Below are 17,024 nucleotides of genomic sequence, written 5' to 3'. Positions count from 1 at the left end.
TCAGTAGTACTAGAGCGCTTTTTTCTCCCACTCCGCTGGATCTAAGTAATGTAGATCAGGCCAGAGAGTGTGCTCAGAAAAAGAAAACTATAATTGTTCAACGGAAAACTAATGAAAAACTCGATGGAAATAAACAAATTAAACAAAAATCTCAGCTAAACCTAAAATCTGACCCAAAGCGACAATATGATAAAACCAAGAAAGATGTACCTGACATTAAAAAACAGATGTCACCGAAATCACTGTTGAGGGACTATTCAGAAGAAATAAATGCGGTGCGCGCTAAACTGCATCAGAGAAAAAGCAACAACAAAAGAGACATCGTTATAGTCGCAGAGTCCAAACGTAATGAAAAAAAATCCGATGAAATCGATTCGACATTGTCACCCGTCAAGTCGATAGTAAAAAAATTAGAGCTCAAAACAGCATTGGAAGCCAAATCAGAGCCGACACAATTCATGAGTTGTAAAGTTGTCCCAGCGGTACACAAAGAGCTATGCGTTGCAAGTACCATCTTCCACAACCACTTGAGCACACTCGTCGGCCGTCAAGTAAAATACGTTGAATCGAGAGATGATACAAAAACGTGCTCCCAACTGGAAAAGCTCGCGTTACATAAACACGTTGATGAGAAGATATCTGATACCCACTCGGACTGCAGCGACGACTCTGGTCACGTATCTAACGATGCTGCTAACGATAACGATCCGGTATTTGATAATGTGAATGACATCAATAATGCCAATACAGGCGTAGACGAAGTGGACTGCAAAATATTTAATAATCCTAAACAATTTGGGATAGATTTATCTGAGAATGCTAAGAGCGTGTGTCCCGTGCGGCCCGCGAGGCGCAGCGGGCGAGGCAACGAGGTCGTTAGCGGTACCTGCGCCATCGACGCTCCGAAAGTGGACGAACAGGTATGCGACACTATTAACATATCGATAACAGCAATTTGCAGGTGCTATTTATCTAAACAGCAGCTCCCAGGTGCAACCTTTAATTTAGATCACATAGTATACCAAGCTCGAGTGAATATCGAATTCACCGCTCGAGTTGACTCGTCAGACGAGATCTACTGGAAAGCCATCCACACGTTGTCAATATTAACGATACAAACAGGTCGTAGACCTCTTTCCTATTTAGTCGGCGACTGTTTCAAAATAAAACTTGCATGCATGAATAACTGTGGGCTTAGTATTTATGCATATAGAAATTGCATGTATACGTAATTATGAGTAAGGTTGTAAAGTCAAATCGAAATTAATAAGTTCATATGTTAATTAGTAAAAGGTTCTGGCATGTTTTTATTATTATTTAACAAATAATAATATTTAAATTATGTTATAATAATTTGCAAAATATTCTAATGTGTATATTACTCATAATTTATCATAATTTTCACATTATTATAGGTAGAACATGAAATAATTATTAGTGACAAACATATTCATAGAAGCTTCTGTTCTAAAATAAAAGAAAGTTTAGGGTCAAATAATTCCATTTGATTATAAATAATCCACAGACTATACAAAATTATATAATCTTGTAAATCAATGTTATTGTGCGAATATTATGTAATCTACTTGTTCTCTTGCGTATGAGTTTAAAATATGAAATATACCTACTCGTAATACCAATTATTGGATTATGTACATATATGAATACATTTTCTAATAATAGACTAGTTTCTAAGATAAAGTTGTATCGCTGTTCACGGAGGTCAAATATGTGGCCAACTTTATCTATGCTTTTACTTTCTCTAATTGATTTCAATAGTTTCATCAATTATTCTGCGTCTTCTAAAGATGTTAAAAGTTATTTGCTGTTTCGTCTGCTTGTCTTTATATAAAAGATAATTGTAGTATAATCTATAACCATCCTCTTTATACAATCTTCCTGTCATTTTTCAATATTTTTTATTAAACCTTTTAGTTATGGAAAGGTCCATCTGTTACCTTTCCATGACTGAAAGGTTTAATACACAGTTCCGTATTTATAATATTAGTAAGTAAAAGTTAGAAAATAAATATAAGTAGTGGTATACAAAAACAAAATAAAATGTAATTTTATTACATGAGAGCAGATTTTGTATTTTTTTGTGATTTCGTTTACTCATAGGGTTTAAAAAATAAATGAATATATCAATGTGAAAGTATACCTACGACAAATAAAACAAGATTATGTACCTATCTAGATTTGCATCTAGATAGGAATGTACTGACGCTTTCCAAGTTTGGACGTGCGTATTTCACCCTCGGCGTGGTGCATTGCAAGTAAAAAAGTTGTCACTTTCAGTTTCGACTTTCTCACGTGGTGTTGCGAACAGCAAATATTACGTGCTTGAAAGTTAATAGTACCCATCATATACTATTTACTTTATTAAACATCAAGATTAATATTAACACCTTTACGTATTTAGTCATTCATATTTATGGCTTTTATACTTCTTATGTTTTATGTAATTTACATAAAAAAAAAATATTATTTTGTTTCCATTTAGTAATGATTAAAAGTGTAATATTATAAAAGTAATATTCCATTTCATTCTGATAATCCCGCAAGAATCCAATACTACAGTTCAAGAGATGGAAAATGATATTAAAACTGTAGACTCAATACGCGGCCCATTGCTTTCAGAAATCTGTTATACATTCAGTTGTCATTGAATATTTAAATTAAGAAGTAATCTCATTAGAACTAAACTGTGATTGCGTAGCTACTTTGCAATGAATAAGTTTTCATTGCAAAGTAGCTACGCAACTGTAACGGGTACAGTCTTTACACTGTAATACAAAATGTATTCTTCAAATCTTCAACTGTCATAGATGTTTCAATCGCGCCAGTCACGTACGCTATTTCGTATAGAATTACTTTCGACTATAAATTAGACGTCGGATGGTGTCCGTTGACTCCTCGGCCCATGCTCATCACGTTCCAGCTTTCCCTCGGAGTCGCGGGGAAAGCAGCGCCCGTATCCTTACATCTTAGGTGATTGGTAATATTATATCTTCCTACTCCTCAAATCTTGATATATTTTGATGATCATTTTCTAAGATAAGCTTAGTTCTGCCTAGTACCTTGCTGGACCTTTGTATTATGTCTTTTTGAACTATTTGCCACTGTTAAGCAATGTGTTGAAATATTCGTAAATCATAAGTCATTGAGCCTTGCTGTATAATGATGGGGTTTAATCGGAAAGAAATTAAAAATATTATATACGCCTAGCTTAAAAAAATAATGATGAAATTAAATATAAATTAATTACTTACTTATCCTAAATGTATAGAACTATAGGCTAATCTAAATTACCCATCTACCAGTTGTCCAGTCTTAGAACTACTCTACTTTTACAGTTATTATTTATACATAAATGTTTCAAAACTGCTATTTCATTCACTCGTAACTCTCAATCGTGTGCATAACTATTATAATATAGATATTTATCAAGCCTTTCAGTTGTATTTTAAATTTAATACATTACGTTTTGTCTGTCTGAGTTGGGGAAAGTCGCGGATTTCATATCATGTGGTATGATTGACTTGTACAGTCAGCAAAACTTTTGTGTCATATTTCATGTATGAATACATTATTATTATACATAGAAAATATGCTGGCTAGACAAAATTAGTATTAGATCATTGTTATTATTGTCTGTTTCTGTTTTTATCGTAGCTCGTAGCTTAATTTCAGATTTTAACTGCACTTTTACTTTTATTATTTTAATTTCAATAAGGATGACTTCTACATTCATACATGCAATCTGCATTGCATACTGCAATCATTAGTTATGCCTAAATAGCACCACATATATAGCATACAGAATTAGTTATATCTATATGATATCTGAACTCCTAAAAAATGTACTGTCTAAAATTCTAGATGCCAAATGGTCAACAATATACACATGGCTTTCAAGCACAGACCACTTAAATACCTGACGATATATATAAACTTAATAACAGTCGGGGTTAATCACAAATTGAGAACGTTATGGAACCAAGAAAATCTGATTCGTCCAGTCCTCCATACCGTGTCCTACCAGTATAAAATATTTCGTAATAGTAGGTTAATATCCTCCATATTATTAATAGTAGGTTAATATCGTACTATTACGAAACATGTTATTATCATTACGTGTATGCCAAATTTTATAACTATTAATTGATATAAGGCTTCAAGAAGCGACGAACATACAAACTTACTTTCACATCCTTGTTATAATAGTCCTTATTGAGTCCTTACTATAATTATAAATATAAATGTTTGTCGAATTGTATTTTAAAAAGCAAATGTTACATATTGAATTGAAAATATTTGTTTAATTAATATATTTTTATCTTTAACAGCGAATTCGTGTTATTACATAATCTGATGCTTTTTGTTTTATTACACGATACGTAAATGTCCCAGTTTTTTTTATACTTGTATGATTTTAATGAGTCTCGATATTATTATTTAAATTATAAATGTGAAAGTGAGTTTATTTGTATGTTCGTCAACGTCTTATCCAAGCTGAAGAGTTTGTTTATTTGGTTGAACGCGCTAATGTCTGGAATAACTGGTTCAGTTTGAAAAATTATTTTAAGCTTTAGGCTATTACATCACGCTATGACCAATAAGAGCGGAGTAGTAATGAAAAATGTCACAGAAACTGAGAAATGTAATACAATGACACCACTCCTCTGATCCTCAGCTTACTTTACTCTGTGTTTATGATCTTTCATTATGAAATGAGTACAGTTAAGATTTTAAGATTTAAGTTTAAGACAGTATGAGTACGCAAACATTAACTACAAATCTGTATCTGGCAATATAACTTCGTTATTTTTAAGACATACTCCGATAATACTATTATATAACTTTCTCAATATTCTTCATACAAATAATTTGTTTCTACATATACGGCACGTTATTTGTCAAATTATTGTATGGAGACTGCAATTTGCGAGTAAACTCCTCATACAAATTGTTCAAGCAATTTCGCGAGTAGGTGCGAAACAGCAATTAGGGTCGGCACTTCGATATTTGCAAATGACAGAGAAAAAAATTCCTCTGAAATATTTGGTCACGCTAAGTAATTACTTAGCATTAATCAATGTGCGTTTATATGTCATAAGAAACGAAGTTGAACAAATGTAGATTATATATGCCGCAAAGATTAAATTACAGTCTTTATCGATATTAATATTATGAAAATGAAAATGAAGAATTCTAGTTTTTGTATGTTTGTAATGGATGATTGATAATGAAATTACATTATTTCTACATACAGAAACCTATATTAATAACGAGTAAATTAGACTATAGGAAAAGCGCTACGCTATAACGGTACTTTCAATAAACTTCTACCTCAGAATCCGTTACCTTCTATACCGGTAGAAATTTCTGAAAACCTTTCAGAATAGATGCGTATATCGCAGAAGAAGCGTACATTTGTTTTCTAGCTTCTAACCTAATAGTCTCATTGATTACAGTCAGTCATGTCATGATTGATAAGAATAAAGCAATGTGTCTATATGCAAATAGTTTATTACCTGTATACTCATGGCAAAAGATTACATACATGACTATGGTGTTTGTTAGAAACTTTCCAAAAAAAAAATTTCGCAATGGATACATTTTTATGTAATTATCGACTTTCACACGACGCAATAAGTGACATTAAGTAAAAAATGTTATTCACCTGTATGAATGAAGATATTTGTTCTTTAGTAATATATTTTTTTATCGTCAACAGCAATTTCATGTTATTACACAATCAGATTTATTTTGTTTAACCTTATTTTAGTTGATACACAATTGTGTCCTAGATTTTTATATACTTGTATTCATAATACGTTATGTTATTGTATATCACTACAATACAATTAAACTAATATTCATAGTCCTCAAGTTAGTATAATATATATACAGATGATCCTAATTTAGGATTTCCTAAATGAACTAAGCCAAAAATTGGATTTTCGTAATCTGATCTACAAATTACTACTACAATATTAATTACAATAGTAACAGATTGATATGGTGTTTTTTCATTTATTAACATAATGGAATGGTGTACCCGCCTGCACTAACGGTATACTCTGTCGGGACATCTATTATAATGCGCATGGTGTCAGGTCAGTTCGCCCATCGCGATAAATTCACCAAGAATTAACCACGATGGTTTTCAGGGGGACCGCATGAAAGTTGACTCTGTACATTATTAGCATTGGGCTCATCATTCTCCATTACCAACAATCCTTTCCTACCAATGTATAGTATTTTATATGTTGTTGAAATTTGAAAGTGTTACCTCATCGACAGCCCTAATGAAGGAGTAATAGACAAGCCCCAGGTGGGCGGGTAATGACACACTGATCGACCGACAATCGAATATGTCCGCATTTTAGTCAAGCACGAACTCGTACGGATGAAAATGAGGCACTCCGCTGATACAACCCGATCTAAGACAAAACGTAACTTTAAAATTGGAAGAATTAATAAAAAGGCAACAAAACATGATCATGACGGTATCCTCGGTCTAATTGCAATTGCGATTGGTAAGATTTACTGAAACATTTTATTTCGTTCATCTAAAAGGCTCATATTCCTATTATTTATTAACAGTCGTGTAGGTACGTCGCCATTTTTTTAGTATATACCAATTCACTAGTACTAGCAATATAAACTTTATGGTGGTGGTTTGATGCGTCTTGGAAATGAATGGTGTCTTGTAGTGGCAATTATAATAAATAATCTTTTTTCTTATTATTTTAGAATCTTTTTATACATGCTAACATATAAACTTCCTTTCGATCCTTCCACAAATTATTCTCAATGATTTTATACGTGGTCATCTTTAAGGTTCCTGTTAAGGCTTTATCAGGGTTTTCAATTTACATTTCGGTTTCTCTCCGTGCAATGATTTAAAGTGGCGTTAACGTTTTCTTAGTTCTACATTAGTAAACGTAAATAATGATTACCTTCCACTAGACTGCAATTATCTATGGAAGTCTGCATCATCATAATGCTTTGTGCGTTGTCGACCCTGTAGGCGCATTTTCTCACGCTTTCTGTTTTATCCCATTTCGTTGTCTTTTTTATAATACAGAAGCAATCAAGAATCAGTTTCCTTAATAGTGAGCGGTTACCATAAACTGTGACACAGAAGTGCTGTGACACCTCGAATAAGCATATTAACACTCATTTTGATCAACGTCTTGTCTAACGTTGAAGTGACAAATTAGAGCTTTCCACAGTTCCAAAGTCAAAGCCGATTAGTGGAGTGATAGAACGTGGTCATCTCCATAATATACATCGATAGTAGGTTTATTCCCATGATGATATAGTACCAACATTATAAAGTATCGTGAAATAGTACTCCCTTTCTACCAATCTTAAGTTCACACTATACAGTAAACAATCTCGCTAATCTGGAGCAAGCGAATTGCAACATTTCTCCATAAGAGCTTTCACTCGTCTCCATTAATCAATCGAACGATGATTGCTCCTTGTTCGTTTTATCTATAATTATCTTAATCTTTATCATATGCTGTATTGATCTTTAGATAAGTCTTGTTTATTATCTAAGATGTTATGTCTTTCGAATCAGAGATTTCGCTAGCTTGTCTACGCCTATGGCAAATACAGTAAAATTAAGGGATTATTAGAATTTCTAGTAAATCCATTTAGAATGTAAAAGGTTTTGGCAAAGGTTTACAATAATATATATCAATAATTAGTAAAATGTATATGATTGATATATTAGACTACATTTTATCTGACATATAAACATCTAATAATAGATGTTTATATGTCAGAAGACTAGACCAGACTAGACTAGAGGTCTAGGACGTATCGTAGTTGCTTTAAATATATCTTATACTATTTGTCACTTACCTATTTATTTCGCCTCACTTTCAAGTAAGTCATTTATCATATTTTTTGCATTACTTTATTGAGGAAACATAGGTTCTATACTATAGGAAGTAAATTACAGTTGCTTTCATTTGCACGAATAATGCACGATAAGTACCCAAGTTTTATCGTTTTTATTATTGTATTATGTAAACACTAATGAGTGGATAAGCTAAACCAATTTAAAAAATATGTTCCCTTTTTGTAGCTACTGAGAATTCTCAGATCCTCAGATCCTCATTAGGCTACTCGGCATTCCTACCATATGTACACATAGTTTAAAAGAAGTACATAATCCGCCAAATGTTTACTGTGCGGTGAAAAAAGTTTTAACAACTGCAGTTTTACTATCGTAAATAAATATTGCGGCATTCTCACCTATATGCTCTACCAAAATGTTACTCAATTGCAGTAAAATCAAATGTTTGCTCCGATATTGACCCGGATTTCATGTAATGACAGGAAACCGCAATATAGAAGTTACTAATTTTGGGTCTGTATCGAGGTACGCCTGAATTTTTTTATTAATATCGGGGCGTTTAATGATATCTCTGACCATAAGTACAGTTTTAGGCTGGATAGATTAAGATTATATATAAGCGACAGATATTACTTGATAGAATTAAGTGAACGTATCACTTAATTCTATCAAGTAATATCTGTCGCTTTCTTTATGCCGACAGCCTTTTGGCCTATTTTCACTAAAACCTTATAAAATAATAACTGTTTATTGAATCTTAAAATAGTGCGATCGTCATTGTAGTACAACTCATAGGCTGGCCTTTCTTCTTATAGGGCAATCCGTATGTTACCGTGTCCAATAATTTCAGTGATATTTATTAATTAATCTTAATTTTTCCTTGTAGTAACGGGACTAAAACACAACTTGTCACGTTGAATTGTGATGATAGTTCAGTGTAATTATCAAATGTTAGGTCTAAAAGAACTCGCATAGCCATAGAATATATGTATTAAAAATAAAAAATCACAAATACGAGTAATTCTCATGTAAAACTCGAAATTATACTCATACTCGAATAAATGTATGTGAATAATATTGACTGTACAATGTCAACAATCTAAAGTTACATTTTCATTTATACAAAATCGGATATGTAATTTACACAGTTTTCTCGGAATATTTTTAAATATCAGGCTTACACAAATATTGTTATGGTGTATAATTAATTTGACTTCAGAACGCTAATTGTTCGTGGATAAATGTTATTGATACAATCATTATTATCATTATCATGAAATTTGAATGAGTATGTATACTACGCACAAATATGAATTACATTCAATTGCCAACCTTTTCCAGCGAATAATAAGTACCGTAAGCATTGGAATTGCTGAGAACTTAACACATTATATTCAATACGTGATTTGTTAATTAATGTACATTTAGTTTTTGTATTTGTAAACTTAATATTTATAGTCTCCTTATTAAAATATTGAAATAGTAAAAAATGGGTAAATACAAATAATATCACTGCCATAAATGTACCCAATTTGTGGATGTAATGCTATTTACATACAAGTACGAGTACATAATCAAATCATGCTGTCTCCATAAAAAAGATCCAGTTGACATATCTTTGACTACCCCAATCGAGACATAAGTTGTGACAGTATTTTTGTGCGTCTGTAAATTTTTTTTTTAATGAAAAATTATTCATACCATAATGTCAAATGATGAGATATTTTTTTCTAAACAACTGAATATGATTTGGCCAATACATGTAAGCGAATCACTTTAAAATGCCTTTCTGGTTAAGTCTTGTTGTGTTTTCAATTATCAGGACAAAGTTAATATGAAAGAAAATATATGAAAACTTCGAAAAAGTTAAAAATATAGGTTACAAAATTTCCAATGAGCACATACTACAAAATATTGATTAAACTGCAGATTGACAGGAAACTCATTTTCCTTTAAAGTGCGAGCGAGTAGTTAGTTTTTAATAAAACACTAAATTCAGATCTAATGTTTGCTTAATGAACAACAATGCATTAAATATGTGACAGCTTTCCACTTGTAAGTTGTAAATCTGCCTCAGGCATTTCCTGATCTAGAAAGCTAGGTATGCCTTCAATTACACAAAAGTATGTTGGGAAACTCTTGTTTTATGATGTAGTGAATTAACTTTTCACATACCTGTTTACGATTCGCATAATTAAGTAAATACAGCAAATTAAATTAACTGATCGAAAGGTTTCGTTTAATTGATTCAGAAATATCAAAGTGCAGGATAAAAGTAATGAATACATTTCAAGCAAATACAGTCACGTGCAAGCACTTTAGTATTGAAGGAGACTGTAAAAGTCAGCGTGGGTACCTCAGCCTCAGCTGTTTCAGCCATCAAGCAGCTTACTTTGTAAACTGTGTTTCGTTCGTAGAATGCAAATAAGACAGTACCATTACAGGATAAGACGCATTGCATTTTAGGCCTCTGGAATGGCAACGCATGAATGGTACGCGGGTGTCATACGATAACGTAATGTCCCTAGTACTGTTCATGTATATAGCGACGGCTACTGCTTATTAACAAATGGACCATCAACTTGTATGCCCTTATTGGTGTCGTCAGTTGAGTCTAAACACGAATAATTTTGTAGTAAATTAGGTATTTACCGCTGTCGACATTTCGACTAACATCGCGATCGCGTGTCGTGATCTTTGATTGGTCAATGTAGTGACGGTGGTTGTACAATCTGCTGACACCTACCGACATTGACATCGAATCTAAAGTCATTTATTCATGTAGGACATTTTAACCGTTTATGAACGTCATTTTCGTCCAGTTCAGTATACATATTCAATAGAGAAGAACTGATAAGAAACGCAACGGAATTTCTTTTTATAAATCGCATTTACATTGTGTATTTACGTAGGTCTATATCTAACAATAAATGATAATCGCATGAACAACTATCGCCGTGCACGTCTGTCGCCATACTTTAATGATCTCGTGACGGTCTAGTGCCACACATTCTAATTGTTCAGTACCTTATTTACTGAATAATTATTCATGATAATACCCATCTAAGAATCCATGTTCATGCAGCTCACTTTACATACATAATGATCTCACTAATTTTTAGTCAGAAGTAGTCAAACGACTAAAGATCCACTTGTACAAATTTATTGCCTTATCTAAAAATGGCTAGTCAGGCAAGTCGAAATCATGTTTTGCTATTTCCAAAATGTAATAATGTATTCCTAAAGAAACTAATTTGACCACTTACGTCGGGTTATGCTATGTTTATCATGAAAAGTAGGCAATTAAAATGCGAGCAGCAGGTCTATAATCTAGTAAATTTGATTTTAAAATCGAATAAATACGAATAGATATGTGATACTCTTGCCGGTAATATCGTGGTAATATTCTGTAACTTACTCGTAAATCACTATATATTAGAATTTCACTGCTTTAGTTTTACTACATCATCATCATCAGAGTATATAAGTTTGGAATTAATTGTTGGGTACTGGTTAGATATCCTGCTGTCTCACTGTAGGTCAGGCAACTAAATCAGTTTTTTTAACTGAATTCTAAAGAAAGAGATTCTCATTATTATCTCATTTGTAGTATTAATAGAATTATGAACTCATTCATGCGCTCTATCAGTGGAACATGTCGTTTAAGTCATGACAACATGTCAACAACAAGTGCATCTTTATGGTTATCTCACAAACGGTGCGCTCTAATTGCGCTTACGGCGGATAACTGCAGCTTATGTATTGTAGGTACTGTTACAACGACGGCCTCGGTGGTCTAGTGGTTTAGCACACGCTTTACTTCCGATGGCCGCGAGTTCGATTCCTGGCACGATACAAACAATTGTATAGTGAAAACTTATGTAACTTATAAAAATTACGCAACTAATTATTTACAAACAGTAATGTAAATGTTTTTTCAACTAACTAAGAATTATAAACAGAAGATTATATTCAATAACATTCGACAGCCTCGCTGTTCTACCCGTTTAGCACACCTACTAACTTTCGGTCGCGTGTTCGATTACTCACATGGTGCAAACATTTGTATTCCTTGTATGATTATTTGTATTAGTCTGAGTGTTTTCTATATGTGGGTATTGAGTATGTATTTTAAAAAAATAAATATTTTTAGGTATTTCTTTCAGTTATGTAGCACCCGTAACACAAGCTCTGATTAGAACTAGATGGCGCTATGTAAATTGTACGGGGTTATTATTATATCTCACAAACGGTGCGCTCCAATTGCGCTTGCGGCGGGTAACTGCAGCAGACTAAGTACTGTTACTAGCCCCGTGGTGTTTTTACTTCAAGATGTCTATAGCTATGTAAACAAACCTGTTTACTGCATCCATGCGAAACTGATTCTACTATCATAACTTACAGTAAATTCTTTGTTAAGTTAAAGTAATATGGTTGTAAGATCGCCACCTGCCATTAAACCCATCGAAAGGTGGGCTTAACGTGTTACGTTTACTACTCTACAAGGTCGACAGTTGATAATGTCCCTGACTACCCGATCTGATATAACAGTCGTGATGGTATATAAATTACGTATTTAAAAATTAACTTGTGCTCAAAATTACAAGTCTGTACTGCCCGTGGATAAATCGCGATTAGTCTAGGGCAGTTTTATTTATACTAGTGGTCACGCAGTGGTCGAAATCCGACCATAAAAAAAATACAAAATGATCTAGTATGATATTCATCTGGGGAATTTGAGTAAGAAGGTGTACAATGTTTTTCTTTGACGTATTAATATAATGATACATAAACTGCACTTGATTTATGAATCCCCCATAAACAAAATAATGTCACTTCTACTATAAATGAAAGAAATTGCCAAATCAATTCCGTTCGCGTCTGTCAGTGAACCGCGAAATATTGGCAATGGTTTCAGTGCGTCAAGTTGTATTATAATCTGATCAGGGTAAGTAGGACACTATTGTGAACTGTTGTACCCGACGTCACAATGCAGGTTAGCGTGCTTGAACGTCAGGTATTACGGTCAAAGTTAGTTTTTGTTATATAGTCAGCCTTATACGGATATGACGTAAACGTTTGTTATACGAACATTTTTTATGAATGTTTATGGAATAATATTCTAACCTGCGCTTGAGATGACAAAATAAGAATGTAGTCGGGTCTCTTAGACTAGTAGAATTTAACCAAATTTAATTTTTCATTACTAAGAACTCTTTCTTATATAAAGATGTGCAACTTAACTAAGTCAAAGCAATTTCTGTTTGATTATGAACAAATGTTTATTTTATTGATACTAAAACAATGTACTCAATTTAGAATAAAATTAATTCTCAGTGTTAGTGAATAAAATTAATCCTCACTGTATTAGTGAAGATATTGTTTAACAATATTAATAGATTTATAATAATAACGACAACCCTGGATCAAGTGCACATTGGTTTCACGTTTGGGCTTTAAACCAATAAAAAAACGATCCGCCATGAAAAAGTTTGCTAGAACCTGTTAGTAGAATGATGATTCTAATAATCATTTAATATTTTAAAATAATAACTCAGGACAATTCACACAGTGCCATCTAGTCCCAAGCGAACTAAGCTTGTGTTATGGTTACTAGACAACTGATATAAATACTTAAATACGTTATACTTTTTTTTGTTTGTAACACATTAAAACATTCATAATATAGAAAATACCCAGACCAATACAAACAATCATAGTCACTAATACAAATGTTCATACTGTGCTAGAAATCGAACCCGCGACCATCGGAAAGTAGATCGGTGTAGTAAAATGCTGCCACCGTAGTGTAATTAAATTGCATCTTCTGTCTGTAATACTTAGTTAGTTGAAACAACACGTGCGTCACTGTATATAGATAATTAAATGCATAATTTCTATTTATAAGTTAGATAAGTTTTCACTATATGCCTAACAGAGAAACACATTTGCTTAGACTAGAAGTTATTATTGCTAATATACATAGCTTTAATTACATCCTTATCAACGCAATATATTTAAAGATGAATTTATGTTTATTGCACTTTATCAATGATGATAACTACTCGATACTCTTTAATGTTCAGTTATGTTTTCTCACTACTTTGTGGAAGTATTTTCTATTTTCTATTTCTATAAGTTTATATTTTTCCCTATCTATACTTACTAATATTATAAAAAGACGACGAGCAAATCCTTTTATAAAGAAAGTGAACTTTAGAACCACTGTACTGATTTATGCTTTGAATTTACTGTATTGAATTAAGTTACTCCTGAGTAGTCCTGAGTGACTATTATGTTAACTTGACATTGGTACAAAACTCATAAATTTGTGAGCTTCCTGACGAAGCCGGGGTGTGCACTAGTTTAAGTTTTAGTTAGTTTAAATAGTATTATATATGAATTCTTCAGCTTAATCTGAAACTAGTTTACCACTGACGCCTTCGAATAATTAGATATTTTTTTGTTTTCCTTTATTAGTCATACTCTGCCACATAATCCCACGCCTTGAGTCGTTTATTTTGTGATCGTATTCAAACACAAGCACTGGTAATTTTAAACCGACTATATATTGTAATTATACGGTATAAGTAGTTAGTAGTCTTTGATCTAATTTACAAGTCTCAACCGAGTATTGTCTACATTTAGAAGCACAATACAATCGATGTTTACCATTAAACAAACACGTTATGTGCAACAGTAATGGAGTATACTATTGGCGCTACAAATTATTCTAGTACGGTCTATCATGTTTACATATCATCATCATCTTTGTCTTCTTTATTTATTTACATGTAATGAATTTATAAAATCCGGACGACGCCGCGACGCGAAAACTGTCTGTTGTCGTAGGTAAATACGGATGGAGGAATTAGGTTGAAATTTTCGCAGGATATGTTATTAACATATAAGCTAAAGAAACCTGAGAAAAGTATATCTGTATTATGTTTTATTTCATTCATATTTTCTTTTTATTAATTCATTAATAACATAATAGATATCGCCATATGGATAATTATCATCGTTACCTTATATACCTACCTATAGGTGATGATATATAAATTAATATGGAGGAAGTCGCGGGCTCCTCTAGTAATAAAATCGTTTCCTACCAATAATGCCAAGCATATAAGGATCCTTATATGAGAATTTAACGTACGAAAATCGGTCAAAATAATATGATGTACGAACCAAGTGGTGACAATGTACAAGATTTTAGTAGATTTTTTAATTCAGCGTATTAGCCTAAGTGTTTTAAAGTTGGCAACTCTGTTTCCTACTGACACCAACACAGTGATCACTAGTAAGTTGGTGAGTTGAAAGCAATCAGCGGTATTCGTTACATAAATCATGTTACTTTCTTTGTTACACATTCCACGTCACGTCGCAATCAGTGCGTCGATACTGTGAATAGGATGTAGCAGATGAAAATGCCTGGGAGGTTTTTGTTACTATGCACATTTCGACAAATGAATGCCTATTGTGCGATTTGCATCTACCTTAGCTTCCACTTTCTATTGTAGGTATGTTTAAATACAATTTTATGTAGATGATGAAGATATGTATCCTCCGTTAATAATATATTTAAAAATTATATTTTAAGTAAATATTTATAAAAGTCGAAATGCTTTATAGATATTTAAGGACATTACAATGGTACGAATTATTATACATTTTTTTTTAAATAGATGTAAACACATGTGTGCCTTTATTTTAAAAAAATGTTAAACATTTATTGTATTTATTACGATTTTATTAGCAATAAAAAATAACGCGTTCTACTCATTGACGAAAGACGCTCTTTAAAATTAATTAACCAAAAATCTGGCAAATATATTCTATTTATAAATACTTTTACGGTGTAGAATGAAACGACTAGATAAATAAATTACATTTATTATATGAAATTTCAAGATAAGAGGCATGAAATCTTAGTCTTTTGTAATGGCAACGCAACTGAGTAGTATCACAGGTCTCACATCGTGACGTAGTACTGACCATGTATGGGTATAAAGTCAATAGTTAATGCTTACTAACAGCTGCCCAGCTGTTAGTAAGCATTAACTATCGACTCGTCAGTTTATTTATCATTTCAATGACAATAATAATATCATTATTAGTATTCAATATTAACGTGGCGTATATAGTTTAAACAGTCAAACAAAGTTGATTCGGCCAGAATTCCTCTAATTATTGAAATTATTACAAAAAAAATAAATGAATGTTACTCAGCCTGTAAACCAGGACGATACAAGAATGTGACCGTATCCTCACAAAAGGAAATTGCTCGTTACAGATTATGTTCCGCGGCGGCGTCGTGGGCGGGCTGGACGCACGTCGCGACGCCGCTCTCGCCCGCGTGCTCGTGCGTCTGCAAGCGCGCGCACGCGGGCTGTTGGCCAGGCGGCGCGCTCAACGTCTCCGCACGCAGCACACGGCGGCGAGGTGTGTTCAGCGGAATGTACGCGCGTTCCTCGCGGTGCGCGATTGGCCGTGGTGGAGACTTCTTGTACGTGTCACGCCGCTACTCGCCGTACACAGGACAGAACATCGCCTTAAACAAGCACAGGTGAGGGTGCAACGTTTTGTTTTCATCTGAAATTATCTTCCTTTGATAATATATTTAATATATAATAACTTTATTCATGAAGGACTATTACAGATTTTTATTATATGTCAGTTCGGAAGTGCTCTCGAGTCAAGAAGAACTGACAAAAAACTCAGCACTTATTCTTTTCAAATGAATTTGTACATGTTTATAAAATAACAGATTTTTTGAAATTCAAATTAGAATGGAGTGACCATCAGCATAGGCTATTGCAAATATGTGAAGAAAAAATAGCTACTGAAGTTCGGAATTTTCTGTTGAAATCACCCTGACTATGATATTTTAGAATAGAACAGTACCTAAGCGTCATTGCTGTTTAACTGTTTCGTGTGCTAATAAGTTGGTATTTCTCAGGCGAATCTCACGAAACTCGCCCACGATACCACCTATCATATGTATTGTACCAGCTATGATAATCTCATAAATTATTATTAATCCTACTACTTTTTTTTATTAAGTTTGAGAAATTTAGTTTTAATAATTATCAGTTTATGTAATAGAGTTGTTGGTGATTTGTACTTATTGCCAAAGTAC

The 17,024-nt window shown here is 33.0% G+C and overlaps 1 protein-coding gene across 1 annotated transcript in view; it reads left to right on the top strand.

Annotated features, from left to right (window-relative positions):
- LOC131847268 (unconventional myosin-XVIIIa) overlaps positions 1-17,024 on the top strand; it is a 221,851-nt gene that overhangs the window by 164,574 nt on the left and 40,253 nt on the right. Inside the window, exon 22 of the mRNA XM_059196802.1 lies at positions 16,179-16,451. Within this exon, the coding sequence (XP_059052785.1) occupies positions 16,179-16,451 (273 nt within the window). The remainder of the gene's footprint in view (positions 1-16,178; positions 16,452-17,024) is intronic.

This window comes from Achroia grisella, unplaced genomic scaffold, assembly GCF_030625045.1.
Source record: "Achroia grisella isolate CSIRO2021 unplaced genomic scaffold, CSIRO_AGI_Agris_v1 utg109, whole genome shotgun sequence".
Taxonomy (NCBI): Eukaryota; Metazoa; Arthropoda; class Insecta; order Lepidoptera; family Pyralidae; genus Achroia; species Achroia grisella.
This window is presented reverse-complemented; position numbering and strand designations above follow the sequence as displayed.